The 18447-nt window shown below is 41.7% G+C and overlaps 1 protein-coding gene across 1 annotated transcript in view; it reads left to right on the top strand.

Annotated features, from left to right (window-relative positions):
- Window positions 1-18447, top strand: part of BACE2 (beta-secretase 2) — a 52084-nt gene that overhangs the window by 25783 nt on the left and 7854 nt on the right. The window contains 10 exon segments of the mRNA XM_032678193.1: window positions 6530-6582; window positions 6585-6620; window positions 6623-6741; window positions 8326-8341; window positions 8344-8453; window positions 9680-9814; window positions 12894-12995; window positions 16401-16550; window positions 17709-17754; window positions 17757-17876. Of these exon segments, the coding sequence (XP_032534084.1) occupies window positions 6530-6582; window positions 6585-6620; window positions 6623-6741; window positions 8326-8341; window positions 8344-8453; window positions 9680-9814; window positions 12894-12995; window positions 16401-16550; window positions 17709-17754; window positions 17757-17876 (887 nt within the window).

An 18447-nucleotide genomic window follows, 5' to 3' on the forward strand; every position in this document is an offset into this window, starting at 1 on the left:
AAGAACCATAAACCATTAGAAACAGCTACAGTAAAGGTTGTGTGTTGAGAAAGGCTGTGAAATCACTTGAAGGTGACAAGTCTCTGATCAGTGTTCTCAATGTACACTGTGTTTTGAGAACTTTGATATAAAGTTAATAACGAAACCTTGACATTTAGGCCCTGAAGAGTTAGTTAAGGATGTTTTGCAAAATTATTCAAACTCAAGACAGTACAGTCCGGAGCAATTGCAATAAGAGTTTCTGGTTTGTGTTGGATTGATGGAGTACTACAGTGTGCTCAGAATAAACTGCAACTGTTAGCATGCTTGAACCTGACTACACCGTGCTTCTTGCATTTTAAGTATTTTAAATACATTTAAATAAATGTCATCCTGGAAGGATCCTTGCCCCAATGAAATCAGATGTTTCAAAAATTCTGGTTGCAGGAAACCTCTGTAGGTCACCTTGCACATATCCCAAATGAGGTGGGGCTGTCACTAGATCAGGTTAGCTATGGCTGAGTCCAGCCAAGCCCTGTAAACCTCTGAGGATGGAGAATCCGTGCTCTCCCTGGGCACTGTGCTCCAGTGCTGGGCCACACTCTCCCATGGAGGAAATATTTCCTGTTGTCCAGCCTCAACCTCACAAAATGTAACTAGTGGGCATTGCCCTTATGCAAAGAAAGGTCTGGCTGTGTCATCTTTCTGTGTTTCAGGTTGTCACGAGCTGCTGTGGGATCTGCCCTCAGCCTCTTGTCTGCAAAACCAAAGCCCAGCTCCTCTCAGCTCCTCATTACAAGTCCTGTGTTTGTGGACCCTGACCTGCCTGGTAACGCTCTGCCAGTCCCTCTTGTGCCAGATCCCTGTTGAACTGGGTTCCCACAGCTGTCCACAGTCTGTTCCAGGTGTGGTCTCACCTGTGCTGATCACACTGGGAGAACATTTTCCTTGGATGTGTTGTCCTGGCCCTGCAAATGTGGCCTGGTCTGGACTTCGCTGCATGCATGGAGCAACTTGCGGTGTTGGCTCTTATCCAGCTCAGTGTCCACCATCACCCCAAATCATTTTGAGCCCCTTTTCAGTTGCTTCCCAGTCTGTCCTGATGCATGGAGTTGTTTTCTCTCAGCTACAAAACTTTGGGCTTCTCCTTGTTCAATGCCACAAGGTTTCTGTTGGCTCAATCTTCCTATTTTTCAAGGTTCCTTTGGATTCAAGCTCTGACATTCAGCATGTCAACTTCTCCCTTTAATGTAGTGTCTTTGCAAATCTACTGAGTGTGCTGTCTGTGCATCATGTGGGTTCTTGATTAAGATATTCACAGAATCATTTAGGTTGGAAAAGACCTTCAAGGTCATTGAGTCCACCCTGTGCCCAATCCCCACCTTGTCACCCAGCCCAGAGCACTGAGTGCCACGTCCAGTCATTCCTTGGACACCTCCAGGGATGGGGCCTCCACCACCTCCCTTGGGCAGCCCCTTCCAATGTTTAACAACCCTTTCCATGAAGAAATTCCTCCCAATGTCCAGCCTGACCTCCTCTGACACAGCTTGAAGCTACGTCCTCTCATCCTGTCACTGGTTGCCTGGGAGAAGAGAAGGACTCCCACCTGGCTGCAGCTTCCTTTCAGGTAGCTGTAGAGAGTGAAAAGGTCTCCTCTGAGTCTCTTTTCCTCCAGGCTGTTGAACAGTGTTTCCCCCACTCACAATCCCTGGGTGTCAAGCCAATGGTCACTGTCCTTTGGGCCCAGTGGCCCAGCCCATCCTCAAGCCACACAGTGGCCAGTTTATTCAGCCCCACATCCTCAGCCTCCAAATGGGAATGCCATGGGAGATGCTGTCAAAAGCCTGACTGAAGTCCAGATGTGCTACAGCCACTGTGTTCTCCTCATCTGTGTAGCCAGTCATCTCGCTGTAGAAGGAGTGGGATTGGTCAGGTATGAAATGACTGTGAATTCCTCCTTAAGTATCCATGATTCCCTTCTTGTCCTTCAGGTGCTTGAGAACTGATCCCAGGAGGTTGTTCTCTGAGATGTTTTGTGACTTGGGGTGAAGCCCAGTGACCTCTAGTTCCTTGGTCTCTGCTGCTCCTCTCTTTTTGAGATTGACCTTGAGATAACCTTTCCCAGTAGTTGGATTACCTTCCCTGGTGTTGTGGTTTAACCCCAGGTGGCAACTAAGCCCCACACAGCCCCTCTGCCATTCCCACACCACTGGGACTGGGGAGAGAATCAGAAGTGTAAAAGTGAAAAAACTCATGGGTTGAGAAGGAGACAGTTTAACAGGTAAAGCAAAAGCCGCATGGACAAGCAAAGCAGAACACAGAATCCATTCACCACTTCCCATGGGCAGGCAGGTGTTCAGCCATCCCCAGAAAAGCAGGGCACCCACACACATGACAGTGACTTGGCAAGGCAAACACCATAACCCTGAATGTCTTCCTCCTTCTTCCCCCCTCTTTATATACTGACCACGACACCATATGGTGTGGAGTATCCCTTCGGTTAGTTGGGGTCAGCTGTCCTGGCTGTGTCCCCTCCCAAATTATCATTTACATCCAGCCTGCTCAATGGTGGGATGGGGTGAGGGGCAGAAAAGGCCTCAATTCTGTGCAAGAGCTGCACAGCAATAACAAAAACATCTCTATATGCAACAGTGTTTTCAGCACAACCCAGAACACAGCCCTGTACTAGCTGCTGTGAAGAAAGTTAACTCTAGCCCAGCCCAAACCCACACACCTGGTTGTCATGATTTTGCACAGATGGTGCACACCCAAGAGTGACCTTTACCCATGTGTAAATGAGAAAAGTGACCTGTGGGCACTTTCCTTCCATGCTAGGTGGAACACTTCAAAATTAGATAAAGAGGTTTCTTCTTGTCTGGTAATAGATCCTGCAGTTTTTCCCTATATTGTCATGGAGTGGCTTCCAAAGTCATAAACTGCAAGTTGAAGAAGATTAATTTCTTAGGTTAATGGGACTGATTTATAGATGTGTGCTTATTAGAATATTAATGTTGTGTTGGAGAAAGAGAGTGATGGGTCTGGATTTCCTGATGCCACGCTCTTAGTTTAATTTTGTTCCAATGATCATAATCTGAAATGGAATGCATGAGTGTTTTTTGACTGAAATTGAGGAGGATGCATAGGAAGGGCATTATCTTTGTTTCAAAGGACCCAGAGGGTGTGTTTTTCAGAAAGAGCCCTCCCGGAGCAATTTTAGAACTAGCTCGGTAAGTGATGTCATGTATCATATAATCTGTGTCGTATAACTCTGCAGTTTAATTATCTGCCTCTTTCTGTACAAATTGAGTAAAGCTGTTATCATGAACTCTTTTACAACATGGGCTTTTGAGTGGCTCTGACAAAACTTTGCTGTGAAAAGTTCTGAGTTTGCTGTGATAATCATGCTCTATAAGTCACCACGATGTATAAGGTTTTGCGAAACAGCCCAATTTGTCCCAAACTGAAAAGAAATCACGGTGCTTGTTTCTCATGCTGCTCAAAATAACAAGTAGTTTTATTGAATACACTACTTATGATAAAAGAGATACTTAAACAGACATATAAAGGGGTTTTTACAGTTGAACCCAACTTATCTGTGATGGCTCTGCAGCAATATGTCAACATGACATACCCAGGGCTTTCAGTATTCAGCAACAGCATCCAGTTTTATTTCAGTGTGAGAACTACTGCCTCACCATGTGAAGGTTCAGGAGCAAGCTGCTCAAGAGTTGATCTTTTCAAGAGATAGGGAGGTAAGAAAAATAAAGGCAATAAATTGAGGTAATACAATCAGTTATATACCAGCAAGCAAAATAAACTGCCTTGCAGTGTTGATGCTCTGAGTTTGGTTGTGTACACTGTACAGCTTGTGGTTTGGAGTGAATTATAAGCTTCTTCCAGAAGCCCTGCAAATTAGATGGGACTTCTTGGTTAAAAATCAATAATTTATGTTATGTTTTCACATTTGCTTTATCCTAAAGTTGTTTGGTGAGGTGGGTGTTAAGCAGAGCTTCCTGCACATAGTGGATTTGCTGTTGCCATGTTGAGCTTCCTTCAGAGGAATCATGACATGAGAAATAACATTTGGTAATTTAATTTATTTCCTTATTTGTTTGTTCAATGCTATATGCTAATAATGAGGAGTAACTCTGCAAGAGAAAATTAACCACTGCTGAGGCTTGACATCCATTTGAGGTTTGAGGCCATGTTTCTGTTGGCTGCTCTGGAGAGAAGATAAAAATGGAAAGGGAGTAGGGTCACTACAGCACCGTGGTCTAGGAGACCTTTTCCCTTGCCTCTGGCTAAGTTGCACTCTGTTCTGCTGGAATAGTTGAATTTCTTCTTTCTTATCACAGCCAAAAGCAGCTTGTTTTGTAATTTTCTCCTTTTTTGTGCTGTCTTTTTGTTTTAAAACACTCAGCCCATGAATTATAACAAGTCTCTAGTTTTGACCTCTAAAGAAGATATCTTCCTTTAGATCAGTGAGGTGGAAAGGTGAAAGAATCAGAGTGGCTGATTACAGGCAAGAAGATGGAGCAGGAAGTGGTTTTGCAGAAGAGAATTTACTGCCACAAGAATTATGTGAGATCCCTTCCCATGCTAGGTATTTTGCTCCTTGAAGGAAATAATAGGGTCTTATCTTCAATGTGATATTTGTGAGGTTTGCAAATGAGATGAGCATCTTCATATCCATTTCTACAGGTGGGAAAGCTAAGGCACAAAGGGTGAGGAGGTGACTTGTCCTGCCTTTCCACAGGAAAGTTCATGAGCCCATTTTTTCTGTGTCCTGGTCCACAGCTCATCCATGAGGCTGTCACTGCTTATGGAACAAGAGCTGCGTGCTACTGCTGTTGCCAGTCACACACCTTCTGTATTTGCAGATTTGCTTCACTTTATTCTCCCAGCACTCAGTTTTCTCTCTGATTTCAGATGTTTCCTCTTCTCTTGCCCGGCCAGACGCTTTTCTACACGAAGAACCCTGTGTTTTCCCTTTCATTTCCTGCCCCCCCCAGCTTCTCTTATGTCACTAATTATTCAGACTCTATTTTGATTTATAAAATGTACTACCAGTATCACAGAGGTGTTCTGAAGGCCCTGCCTGAGCAGAGATGTTCCTTTGTGTATCATACAATTGCAGAATTACACAGCAAGTAAAACAGCAGTAGAAATAACCAGACACAGGTAGTAACTGTCTCCAGAATTCATGCCTTTTGAAATATTATCTCATGTATTTCTGTTGTCTGGGATGTTAACCCTTGAAAGGTTAGGTCTTGGGAGTATCAAAACCCACTTTGGGTTAGAGCCTGGCTTCTCTTCCTCCCTTTTCCAGGAAAAGAGTCAATTGCCTGGTCCACGTGGCCAAATTGTCCCTCAGGATAAGGCATTTGAATGGATGGAACTCGTCTGTGTTGCCATCTAAAGGTTATTCCGCATAATAGGCAAAATCACACTGATTTTGTGCTGGTGAGCTCAGGCTCAGGGGGGTGTGAAGCCACTTCATGTGGATGTTTCTGTCAGAGCAGGTGTTAGATTAAAGCTGGGTTGATAAAAATATCCACACCTGATAAATCACCTACCCTTGTTCTATACACTTGTAAAAGTGGTGTTATAAAATTATTTTACATCCCCCCCAATTTACTTTTTAAAAAGATGTCAAGAGAAAAGTCTGTTCAGGCGAACTGGGTGTGGTCACCTGTGTCTTCAAAAGGGGAAGCTGTGTGCTAAGGAATGAGTCCAAGATATATTGTGAGGGATCTAAAAGTTTTGTAGCTCTTTGGTACGACGTGGGTGGAATATGATTGCAGTATTTAGGGATTACAGGATTTTAAATGGAAAAATCTATTGAGATTTCTTCTAACGTTTGTGTTAAGTCTTCTAAACAGATCTGTTCCTTCCTTTGCTTGCCATACTCAACTACTCCTTTGCATTGCTACCCTGGTCTGGAAAGAATTCCTTCCTTTCCTCCTCCAAGTCAGTGAATCATTTGTTAATAATATCCAAGTCTGCTTGCTTCCTGATAGATAGACCAAACTGCAGATTTAGAAAGCCTCTGTCTTACTGCTGATACTCACAATAACATTTCAATTTACCCAAAATGGATCTTTTAAGAATATTAATGAGGTGTTAGTCTACAGCTATTCAGTTAGCTTGGCATTTCAGTTTTTTTATTTGAGTTCAGCAGCTTTTCATTTCCTAACACCACTTAAGATGTTCCTTCTCCAGTTAGAGTGTTGCTCCTATTGTGATGGACCAGTCTGAGTCAGGGACACGCTGCACCAGGTGACATAATACCTTAGATTTAAAAAAAAAAAAAAGAAAAAAAAAAAAAGGAGGGGGATTTTGAGTTGAGTATTGATGGCTTCTAGATAAAACAGAGCCTTGAGATTTTCTTTTTTTTATTTCTGCATTTTACAGCTTTTACAGTAGTATGCATATATATTTTGCAGGCTTAATTTTTTTTTCCCCTCTCTGGGCAAAATTGAGATGGAATATATTCCGTCTTGCATCGAGGATGAACAGCTTGTGCATAGTGTATCTTTTCCTTTTAAAGGTCAAGCACGTACAGATCTGAAGGGATTGAAGTAACAGTTAAGTACAGTCAAGGAGCTGGATGGGTGCTGGTACAGATGTCATTACTATGCCCAAGGAATCTATGGCAGCTACACCATCCACATTGCCACCATCCTGGAGTCAGAGAACTTCTTCTTACCTGGGGTTAAATGGCACGGGATTCTGGCCTTGCCTATGATGCCTTAGACCAAGGTAAATCATCCTTTCCCCAGTGATTGTCTTTCGCAGTGACAATAAACAGAAATGTGACAATTGAATAAGTGTGCAGATGATCTGTCAGCATTAGACTCCCTCCCTTCCAGCCGCTCTTAACCCGGATCTTTATGGTTGTTCCTGAAAGAATTCAGTGGTTTGTGGATGGGTGCCCGCATTCCCATGTGAGATTTGTGGGGGGGGGCTTTTTTTTTTGGTGATGAAAACTACCGATTTTAGCTCCTCTGGAATGACTAAGCTTTTACAGAGCTTGTAGTACCAGAGTATGGGTCTGAAGTCTTCTGATATGTGTGAAGGGTGTTATTAGGGCACTGATGACAATCCGCAAGACGTGCCATGGACTGATGAACTTACTTGGCAAAGGCCCTTGGGAGTTCATTCTAAAACATTCTCCGTTCATCAAGTAGAAGTGTGAGATGGAGGGGACAGATGGATAATTTCATAGACAAATATTAGCCACAGTGTTTCCCCTGAACATAGAGCTAAGCACATCACGGTCTTCTGGAGGTCGGAAATTCAGGTAGAAGTTTAAACTAAACCCAGAATTTATCATCTAAAGCTTATAACCCTATAATCTAAAACTGAAAACATGATTGGAATGCCTCATATCATAGTTTTCAATTTACACATCACAAAGTGAGATCTCTCCAGTTAGAACAAATGGTTCAATACTGCCTGACAACCTCTGCTTTATTCAAGGGTTGTGTGAGCCTTGTATTGACTTCTGCTGTTGACTTGACATGTACTGTCAACAGGAAGGGAAGAGCTGCTCTTGAAACTCTGGTTGGGCAAATATGTACTCCAGGAGTTGATTTTTTCCCTTCTTCCAAAGACTTTAGAGTTGTTGACTTCTGGGGCTGCTCTGTCTTTGTGTAGTAAAGAGCCCTTGGCCCCTCACACTTGCCAGGGTCTCTGCCCATCGGGAGACCTACGTGCTCAGAAATCTGAATTACAGTGAGGTTGCCAATACCTGATAACTGCAAAGCAAACATGACAGGCAGTGTAGGGAGAACCTGTTGGCCACAGTCAATTGAAGGTGAACGTGCGTGGACATGAAGTTCTTCAAAAGAATAAGAGGAATTAATGGCCATTGAATAAAAAAGTTTATTAGAATTAATTTATTTTGAAAAACTGAAAATCTTGACTTTAAATTTGCCTTTTTAAGCATGGAAAAGTGTGAGGACAAGTTACATTTTTCTGTTCTAATAACCCCAAAGCCTTTTCCAACCAGAAGCATCGGTGAGAGGTTGTGCCTGAAACCACTGTTTGAGTGTGAAAACTGCAATTGAAAATTACTCTTGTGCTTAGGGATTTGGTGGCAGCCACAGTGACAGTGGTCAAGAGTAAAAATGTTTTGAAAACAACAGAAACAGAAAATACAGATGTTGGGTTTTAATGGCTTATTATAGTCTAGAACTTTCATCACCTTGTTGTCAGAAATTCAATTTACTCGTGAAAAGTGGTCTTGTTTGAAATGACTTGCTGATTTCTGCAAAGCACTTTTAATGAATCCTGCAATTCTTTGGTTTGTTTTTTTTTGTTTTGTTTTTCAACACCTTCAAGCCTTCAAGTTCTGTGGAGACTTCTTTGATTCTCTCGTGAGGCAGGCAAAGATCCCCAACATCTTCTCCTTGCAGATGTGTGGTGCTGGACTCCCTGTTTCTGGAAGTGGTACCAACGGAGGTAGTCTTGTGGGTATCTGTCAATCGGAGAGGGAAGATGTATCTTTGTTAATCTCTCCCCCTCTTTTCTGTGACTATTTTACTTCTGCCAAATTTAGTGTTTAAATATATGATGTTTTCTATTTTTTTTAAGGAAAAGTTAAGCCCTTAGGCAAAACTCAAGTGTCTTATTTATTTTCATTCTCAATTCTTTTTTTTCTCTCTCAAATCTGAGTAAACCTTTCTTCTTTTAACAAAGAAAAACATAAATGTTGTGGTGTTTCCTCAGGGTGGATTCTGCTACCTTTCTCAAACTGAGTAGTCCCTTACTCAGCTGATAAACTTGTTTAATCTCATCAAAATGTTACGGTAATTTTTCTTTTTACATGATGTGAAAAGGGGGAGAGGAATTAAGGGTCTTTTTTTTTCAGTGGTTGTTGTTGATAACATACTAAAGGAAAAAATCTGAAGATGAGATCTTCTGCTTGTTGTTACTCTGGAAAGTCTTTCCATCAGTTTTAGTGGGACCAAGAATTGACCATTATGTATCTAGAATTGGGAGTTGGAATGACTGTTCCCAAATTATGCTGAAATAAGTATATCAGCACAGGAGTTGATCACAAATATTATTTTTTGCAGTGAATTCACATACTGTAAATGTTATTCATGTAGGTGAAGCCCAAGAGAGAATTCACTTAATATAGTTCAGTGCAAAGTCTGAGAGTCCACTATGCTCCCAGTCATCCTGAACCTCAGTTTTGATGGAAGCCAATAGTGATATCAGTGACAAGATGATCATATTCTATTTTGGATGTGTGTAAGAAAAATGAAATGCTCTTGAACAGTATTAAAGCTTTTCTGGTCTGATAAAGCAAATTCATCATGTGTAAGTTTAATATTCTGTCCCATTTTTATACACTGCCCATTTTATACATTGCCCTGAAGATTCTGTTTTGATTTTAAACTGTGGAGCTTTCATAATAAAGTCAGTGTGAGCTTTTAGATAAAGATGCTGGTAATTTGGCCCAGTATGGGAATTCTGTTTGACTGAGGCACAGTCTGTTTAATGTCTAGATGTTTCATACTGCTTTATTATTGACAACAAACTTCTCACTAAAATCCTTATAAATGATGCTAAATTAAAATTTTGATGCCTTGAGTATCACCATTAAAAATTCCCCTTTCTGCATGTACTTGCCCCAAAGCTAAACCTCTGGGATTTCAAAGCATGCTAGTTGTTTTCTCCTTTCCCTCAGGTCCTGGGTGGAATTGAACCGAGTCTGTACACGGGGGATATTTGGTACACACCCATCAAAGAGGAGTGGTATTACCAGGTGGAAATTCTCAAACTGGAGGTTGGGGGTCAGAACCTCCAACTGGACTGCAGAGAGGTATTTGCCATTCTGTGTTTCAGTTTATATAAAATGCAAGTTTGGTTGAGAAAAAACCCACCTGATTGATCAGTTTGGGTCCTTGCAAGCAGATGTGTATCACAGTCTCCTCTGAGAACTGGTAACTTTGAAGAGAAATGAGTGAGCCGTTCGAAATTCAGGGTGTGCATCAAACATGCTAAAATTGCTTCACAGAGGACTTTAAAAACTCACTGATAATATTCCAGTAAATTGGGAACTAAGCTGTAATTTTTAAGCCAACAGTCCACTGAGAATCAGGCTGCTGTGGTTTGGGAGGACTCAGCCTCTTGGGTTGTTCCAGTCGTAACAAAGGTGTCTGAACACTGAAGATGGTGCAATGATTCAAGGAGACAATAGTCTTTAAACAACTACAGTATATGGTTTTCCTACAGCAAAATCAATTCAAAGGGGTTTAAAGCAGTTCTGGTCAAACAAAGAAAAGGGGAGATTTTGGACTGACCCTTGTACATAATTCATGATGGCAGTGGCAGCTGTTATCCTGGAATGCTCCATGAAAGTTCTCATCCTATGCCTCCTTTTTTATTTCATATTTTTGTCATCTACTTTTGATCTCTTATGCCTTGCCAGTTACTATTCCTGACGGATATTTTCTGTTTTTATTAGGAATAATGTTCTGTGTTGTTGCAATTTTTATTCCAAAGCCATTTCTTTCCCTTTGTTTTTTTTTTTGTGGAGGATATCTGTGTATGTGTGTGTTTTATCTGTTTCTTTCTGTTGCTTGTTGCTGTTCATGTTTTCATTTTAGTTCTGTAATTTTCATGCCCCGATTTCATTAGACATTCTAATTTTATCTTGTAGTTGTGCTCTTAGTTGGAAATCATTGGGATGTTGTGCTGGCTGGGGTTAAACCATGTCAGACATGATAATTCTGAAGGTTTATAGTTATATTACATGTGCATAAATATTTATTTCCATACAAAATATGGAAATCATATTGCCATATAAATTATTTAGAATTAGTCACAGCATCTTTCAACTTAATAAGCAAAACAAGGTCTATTTAAATGCTTTTCTCTGTTGTACTGCTAGGAAAGCAAAACTGCTGGTCCTCTAACAGAAATGTTTGCTTTTCTTTCTTGCCTTTGAAAACAGTCAACATGTTTTTGAAGGGGAGCCCTTGCACTAATGGTGTAATCCGTGCTGTTTCCAGAAAACAATTCACTTAAAAAATCCAGCGGTGTGTTACGGAAGTTTCCTGTTATTGTTGCTGTTTTCTGAGCCAGGGTTTGCTTTCACACTCTGTGTGTGTGTTAGCACAGCACGTTGGTCACCCATGCACAAGGACTGTGCCTCCCTTGAGCACAGGCAATCATCCCACAAAAAATTTAGAGGAAGAACAGTGAAAGGGAGCTGGTGTGATTAAAGTTTGGCTGGTTAGGAGCTTGCAGAGGATGCATGAATCACTGCATGGGCCGGTGAACTATGTGCCCTCTCTCCTCTTAGTTGTTTTCTAGGAAATGGAACATTATTTGTAACCTTCACCAGAAGGCTGCTCCTTTCCTTGCCAGGGAAAAGTTGTCCCCTTGCTTCAGTGCTGGGAATCTGTGCAGTGTTAGAGCACAGCTGTGTCCCTGAGCCTGGCAGGCTGGGGCTGGGAGAAGTCCTGAGCTGCTGGCAGTGCCCCCTGCTTAGGCTGCCCTGGTAAATATTAACCAGGAAGGCCAAGAAGGCAAATTGCTGCCAGCACTCTGTACACAGCATGAAAATCCTAGTCCCTAGCTGAGCCATCCCACTGCTCCCAGCATTTCCCATGGGTTATGTCAGTGGTTGACCCTCCTAACTGCTTGTTTTCCAAGGATGCCAGTGATTGTGTAGTTGTGGGGCACATCTGTTAAAATGGACTCCACAAGGCCTTGATATTTCTCTCCACTCTCTAGGAGTGTATAATAGAAATATAAAGAAGTTTATGAGTGTATAATAAATGGTTTCCTGTTTGCTTTTCTGTCAGCTCTGCATGGCAGCCTGTAGCAGCTCTTCCAAAAAGAAAAATAAAGAAATAGCTGTCAGACCCACTTTTTTTCTTTTTGGTGGGTTTTATTTTTGTCACTTCACTAAAGGGACTCCATGGCCATGTGACTTGATAACATCTAAACCAATGTATTTTAAATTTACTTGCTGTCTGACCTCTTCCTAAGTAGCTTATGCTGTATATTATCTTGTGTCCTATGATTATGCCATAAACATGTCACTCTTCAGTTATATTAATCCTGCTGCCTAAGCTGGCAACAAAGTAATTAATACAAACAGCTGTCACTGCTACTTCCCCCCCCCCCTTACAGTTTTTAAAGAGTTCATGGAAAAAGTTCTACTTCTTAAAAAGTTTATACCTTGTTTGCTGTATCTGACACTTGCTGAAATCTCTTAGTCTGAGGGTTAGGGTTTTAATAATAAGAGAAATATTCACTTGGAGGGGGGGGTTGTGCAGATTTTGAGGCAGCAAGACTGAAACCTGAAGTTTCTTCGTGCTTGCTTTTGTCTGTGTTTCGGTGGTTTTCAGCAGCCAAGGGAGAAAGGTGTGGTGTTTGTACTCTTGAGCCAGTACCAACACACAATAAGGCCTAATTTTCTCTGGCTACGCTTAAATTCAATATACCAGCCACTAAAACAGCGTCTAGACTGCAGTGAGTTGTGTTCATGGTGGCAGAGACCTTGATTGAGGGCTTAGACATGTGTGCTTAGCACCTGTCTGTACTGAACATGGAAGTGCCTTTGCCCCCTCTGAGAGGGGCTGGGCTTTACTTCTTTTTCCAGCATGTTTTGGCCATTTGCACCAGCTGTGGTGGCACACAGCAATTTCCTGAGTGCTGCAGATAAACTCACTCTTGTGTCTAAGCTGATGGTATCTTGCTTTTGCTCTCAGACTTCATTTGAATTCAAGCTATCAGCTGGAGAGGGCTGCTGACAGGAATGACATGCAGGTCTGGGAAGCCAGCTGCCAAAAAAAAGAAAAGGAAAGGAACAGCTTTGTTATGGTTATGAAACAGTGGAATCTGCATTACAGTAACTACAGTCTCCTTTTTTTGTCTCCACTCCCCAGTACAATGCTGATAAAGCAATAGTGGACAGTGGAACCACACTCCTTCGTCTGCCAGAGAAAGTCTTCAGTGCTGTGGTGCAGGCAATAGCTCGAACGTCCCTGGTAAGCTGATGGCATTAAATCTGCCCAAAATGTGAGATTCCTGTTAAATGATCCCATGATCTTTGAAAGGATTTCAAAGATCCTCTTTGTTATCTTTGCTGTCTGCCTTGCAAGTCATAGGTTTTAAACCTGAGGGGAGCAGAATCTCACCTGGTCCATTCCTGTTAATAAGTGAGAAATGACTGATGGAAAGGGGAAAGGGAAAGGAAGAGGTGAAAAGGGAAAGGGAGGAGGGAAAAGGGGGGTTCAAGTACAGGCAAAAGTATTTGTATTGAAATGCATCAAAAATAGGGCAGAGACAGAGTATTTTGTTCTAAGCATTTCAGAAACACAGACATAATCCCTGTTGCTCTGATTCAAAGTATTAAGAGTGCAAAAATCAGTCCTTTCATTCAAAACAGAGTGTTTCTAAAGTAGAAGAACCTGCTGCTGCAAGCAATTCCTTTCCAAGTATAATGCTTATTGCTGTCTAGAATAAATGCCATTCATTAGGATTATTCCTATCAATAAAGCTGCTTTTGACCTTCATTATTGAATTATTTATGTTCAAAAGCATCTTTCTTTGGAAATAGAGTGGGCTTTAGAAGTAGGGCATGGGGATGGTTCTCTGCATGTAGAGTAGCTGAAGCAGCATTTTCTGGTTAATAAAAACTATTCATAAATTTTTGTTCAATACAAGGAAGAGAACAACAAGGTTAAAGATGAAGAAGAAATCCCAAGTATTTCAGTGTGAACAATTTTGTCGTTTTTGTCGTGGATTCACAATCAGACAGTAGCAAATCACAGGAAATACAGTAAACAGCTTCCCAAAAGACAGAGTATTTTCCTGTGTGCTGATAATTCAAGACTGAGGTCCTTTTCCTACCTGATGGAGAGCAGAGATTTGGCATGAAGTGTTCTTCACTGCCTGCAGGTGTCCAGTATCTGAAATAAATGTGCCAGTTACAAGTTCTTCTCTTTGCAAAACACTTCAGTATTGGCATGTACAATTTCAGTCCATGGGGGGGAATTGAAAGAAGCCACTCCAGAGCTCCTGTAATGGTACCTTGTGGATGGGGCATCCCATGAAGTGGGTCCCAGTGGTTCACAGTCTGCTGCTGGTCAGGACATGGCATGTGAATAGTGGACTGATCAATAAGGTGTTAGAGGGGAACAACTCACTCACTCTGCTCAATGGTTTTTGCTCTTCCTATTAAAAATGCATAAACTAACTCTTCTTTTTCAGGGTTTCTGTTTAATCCCAGGGACCTCCCTGCTGTACCCCTTTCCCTCCACACCCCCCAAAATTTACTTTCACAGCTCTAAAAAAAAAAGGAAGCAGTCTACTAAATAAGAAAGTAGTCATGGGGATGTAAGGATTGGATTCCGGCTGTGTGGGAACAGTGTCAGAAAAATGGGTATTTTCAGCAACTGTACTGCAGCATCACAACTGTACTCTTAGTCCTCTGTGCTTCTGGCAGGATATGTACCACTGAAACATAAAATCATCTGCTTTAGGCAGACAGCCCTCCCTGACCACAGGTGAACCAGGTTAAGGAGTCCCTGCTCCTATTTGGTTGTTGTGATCTTCCCAGCCAGATGCCACTTCCCCCTCAGATATTCTGGGATAACTGTGTGTGGCACATTCCTTTATTCAGCTCCATTAAAAAACAGGGCAGTGAGCTTTGTGCTCTTCAGTGGTGCAGGTGGTTTTTTAAACCAGACTTATTTGGGCTGAAGTCTTTTAGGGAGCAGCTATATAGCTTCAGTTTGCTCTTGGTAGGTTTGAAGGGTGGTGGTTTTCATAGATGGGCAGAGATGAGCCACAAAAGGGTGGCACCTTCTACACCTGACTGAGCTGAAGTCAGAGCAGTGCCTACTCACAGCGTTAATACAATGCTGAGTTAATAAGCTGAAGAAAAGGTTCAAGTAAACCTAAAATCTTTATTTTAATAGCCCTTTAGGGATCATACACTCAGATCTCCCCAATGCATTGCTTCAGCATACAGAAGTAAGGCAAAGAAATGCAATGTATTAAGCAGTCTTTCTGGGAAATTAAAGCAGGCACTTAAAGCAGAGCACTTTATACACTTGGTCTGCCCAGTCTAGGTGCTGTCTGGCATTTTTTTTCGGATCACAAGCTCTGCTTTTCAAATGGAAGGAGAGGAGAACTGTATTTCTCAGCAGGTCTGGCCTGGGACTAAGCTGTGAGGGGCAGAGTGTTCTGCCCTGTGCTGAGGGATGTACTTAAGTTTGCATTGATAGTTAAGGGTAAAAGCAGCCTGTTTGTGATGGTTAAGTCTCCTTGTTTCCATGAGCCCGTGCTTGTTGACCCAAGAAAAAAGATGAGCACTTGAAAGTATGAAGTCTCTGTGCAGCCCTTAGCAATATTTCACTGGCAGGTGTGTGGGGAGGGCTGAATACCTGTCACCTGTACAATGCCATATAACTAATGTGTGAGCTGATGTTTACAAAATAATCAATATCACAGATAAATACAAGTGAGAGAGCAAAGAGGCTGGATTCCATCCCTTTTTTTTTTTTTCTCACCCAAATGGAAGGCTTTGGCTGTGCAGCCTCAGAACAAGACACTGCCTTGAATGCTGCTTCGTGGGGGAATGAAAACCAGCACAAAGCAATGCAGGAAAACAAGGGAGGTCTTTGCTCTGATCTGGCAGCAGGTCAGCTTCAGGGTGCAACAGCATTAGGCAAGATGTTTGTCTTGGCCAAACAAGCTCTGTAGGGGTTTGCTTTTTGCTTTGTTAGTTCCATGGGTATATTACAAAGTACTGTTAATCAGCCTTATTTCAAAGGCATGTCAGGTTTTACTGGGACTGAGTGATGGGGCAGCAAAAGAGGCTGAGGGTCATCTTTCTTCCCATTGACTTGATTCCTTTAGATACCAGGAGATTTTTGGCTTAGCCCTCGGGTTCAAAACCCTGAAAGCTGAGTAAGAAGTTGGAGGTGTGTGAGGAAGGGTCGTCGCTTCGTTACATATTCATGTGGTTTGTGTTTTGGTTTGTGTTTTTTTATGAAGTGTCTGCAGCTCCAAAACCTTGGTGCTTGGTCAGAGAGGAGGTGGGGAGACACTGAAAGCCCATTGATGCCTCACACATGTTCATTGGAGCAGTGGAAGTAATGAGACAAAAACTGGGAGGAAAGGGGGGCTGACCTTGATTTTGCCTCTTCCCCCTTCTTCCAAGTCGTGCTGGGCTATGACACACCTCAGTTTGGGTGTTGGGGATTGGGTTTCTGCTTTGACCCTTAAAGAAGCAGCTCAGATTTGCGTTCATGCTTGAATTTCTCCACAGGAATGGAAGAAGTATCAAATAGTGGTAGTGTTCACTTAAAAAAAATCTATCAAAATGTATGTAATATGTAAGTATCACATTTTTTTTTTTTTTTTTTTTTTTTTTTTTTTAATAGATACAGGAATTCTCTTCTGGTTTCTGGACTGGTTCCCAGCTTGCATGCTGGGATAAAAGTGAAAGACCCTGGTCCTTATTTCCCAAACTCTCCATTTACCTGAGGGATGAAAACTCCAGTAGGTCGTTTCGGATCTCTATCCTACCACAGGTCTCAACCTTCTTTGTTTATTCACTATGCATTTATTTTTACTGTCATAAAGCACATGCTCTTAAAAAATAGGAGCTGTTTTCGGCAGTAATGGAGAACTGGTTTATTGCATACAAGAGAAATCTTTTTTAATCAGATTTTAAATAGAGAAAATAACAAACTTTCCAAACCTAAAATTGAGAAAGAAAAGCAGTTGCCCTCTCAGTGCAGTCCATGTAGTTGAGAATGATTTTTTCAATTAATCAGGAAAAACAGGCAAGTTTTTGTTTTGTTTTCATGAGCTTTAGCCACATCAGATGTCAATACAGAATGTCTCTGCTCATTTTGATCTTCTCCTTTTGGGAAGCAAATTGATTTGTTTTTTGTGGCATTTTGAGTTGGAGCACTTCTTCTGAATATGAAAATCTTGGCAGTGACCCTTTGTGAGCTCTTCACCAGTTTCTGTAACTTTGTTGGTTTATCTTTTATTAATATTCCATCCCAGCTTTTAGAATATAATATGCTACTTTTATTTTTCTTCTCTGGCTTCCCCTCCCAGTATGGTTTGCAGTGCAGGCTGGTATCCTCTAACATTACTAATACAGTCTTTTACCTCAGGGGACAGCAGGAACAAAGGAGAGAATGAACCTATTAAGTACATTTTAACTTGAAATATAGTAAAGCCTTATGATAAGCTTTTTCTGTATTGATCATGTAGCTTGGCAGTCATTCATCTTCCCTGAGGAGACAAGGGGCAAAATGTGACTTGAATTTATAAATCTAGAGCCTTGAAGCTGACACTGAATCCTTTCTGAAACAACTCCATCCTGATAATTTTTTAAATAATAAAATTATTCTCTCATTTGAGTTCATATCCCAAGTTCTTTCTCAGCTGTCATTCCCTTATGGAAAATACAGGAAAAAGGGGCTCTTGTGAATTTGCTGTTGACCTTCACATAGTGACTGGCTGTGTTCAAATTTAAGCTTATAATCCAAGAGCTTTACCTCTCACCTGCATGTGAGCTTTGACCAGTTTTAAATCCTGCACAGAAACGTTTGCCCCGATTAATTCCCTTAATTCCAGCGGAGTTTGAGTGCTCGACTATAAAAATCAAGAGGACTGAACTTCTGGGCTGTGACTTCTTACACTCTGGATCTTTTGTTTGTTTGTTCTAATAGCTCTATATCCAACCCATCCTCGGAATAGGGGAGAATTTGCAGTGCTACGGTTTGGCATCTCTTCCTCCACAAACGCCCTGGTTATTGGTGCTACAGTCATGGAAGGCTTCTATGTAATATTTGACAGAGCCCAGAGGAGAGTGGGCTTTGCAGTGAGTCCATGTGCAGGTAAGAGAAATATTGCTGAGGACCTGGTGAGTGAGGAAACCCCTGCTGTCTCAGAGGAACACCTTTGCCACTTACCTGATGGGAAAAGTGTGGTTACTCATAAAGTGCAAAGGGTATATTTTGAGCAATTCCAAGCTATTCACACTACAAAGGAAGGGGAAAAAAAAGCAGAAAAAAAAAAAAAAGCTGTGTTGCAACAGTCTTCTGGCATGAAGTGAATCAGCCCTCAGCTCTGGGTACCTTCACTGTGTTCTTCCTTCTCACAGAGATGATCTTCCCAAGACATCTGTCTGTGTGTGCAGTTTCCCCAACAGTTATATCAGATGAGTCCCTGTTTTTAAGGCAGCTTCATTTTTGTGTAGTTCCTGCTCTAAATTGTGGATAAATGGATTCTTCAACTGACTTTTGCAGTGTGCAGTGAAGTACCTTACTCACTCTTTACTCTTAATGTAAATTGAGCCTCTTCAGCCTCTTGGAAATCCACAAGGAAAGAGCTGAGGTGAAAATGGGACATATTCACATTTCACATTAAGACTTGTGGTGTTTATGTGGTTCTAAACAAATGGTTTTG

Source organism: Chiroxiphia lanceolata, chromosome 2 (assembly GCF_009829145.1).
Source record: "Chiroxiphia lanceolata isolate bChiLan1 chromosome 2, bChiLan1.pri, whole genome shotgun sequence".
Taxonomy (NCBI): Eukaryota; Metazoa; Chordata; class Aves; order Passeriformes; family Pipridae; genus Chiroxiphia; species Chiroxiphia lanceolata.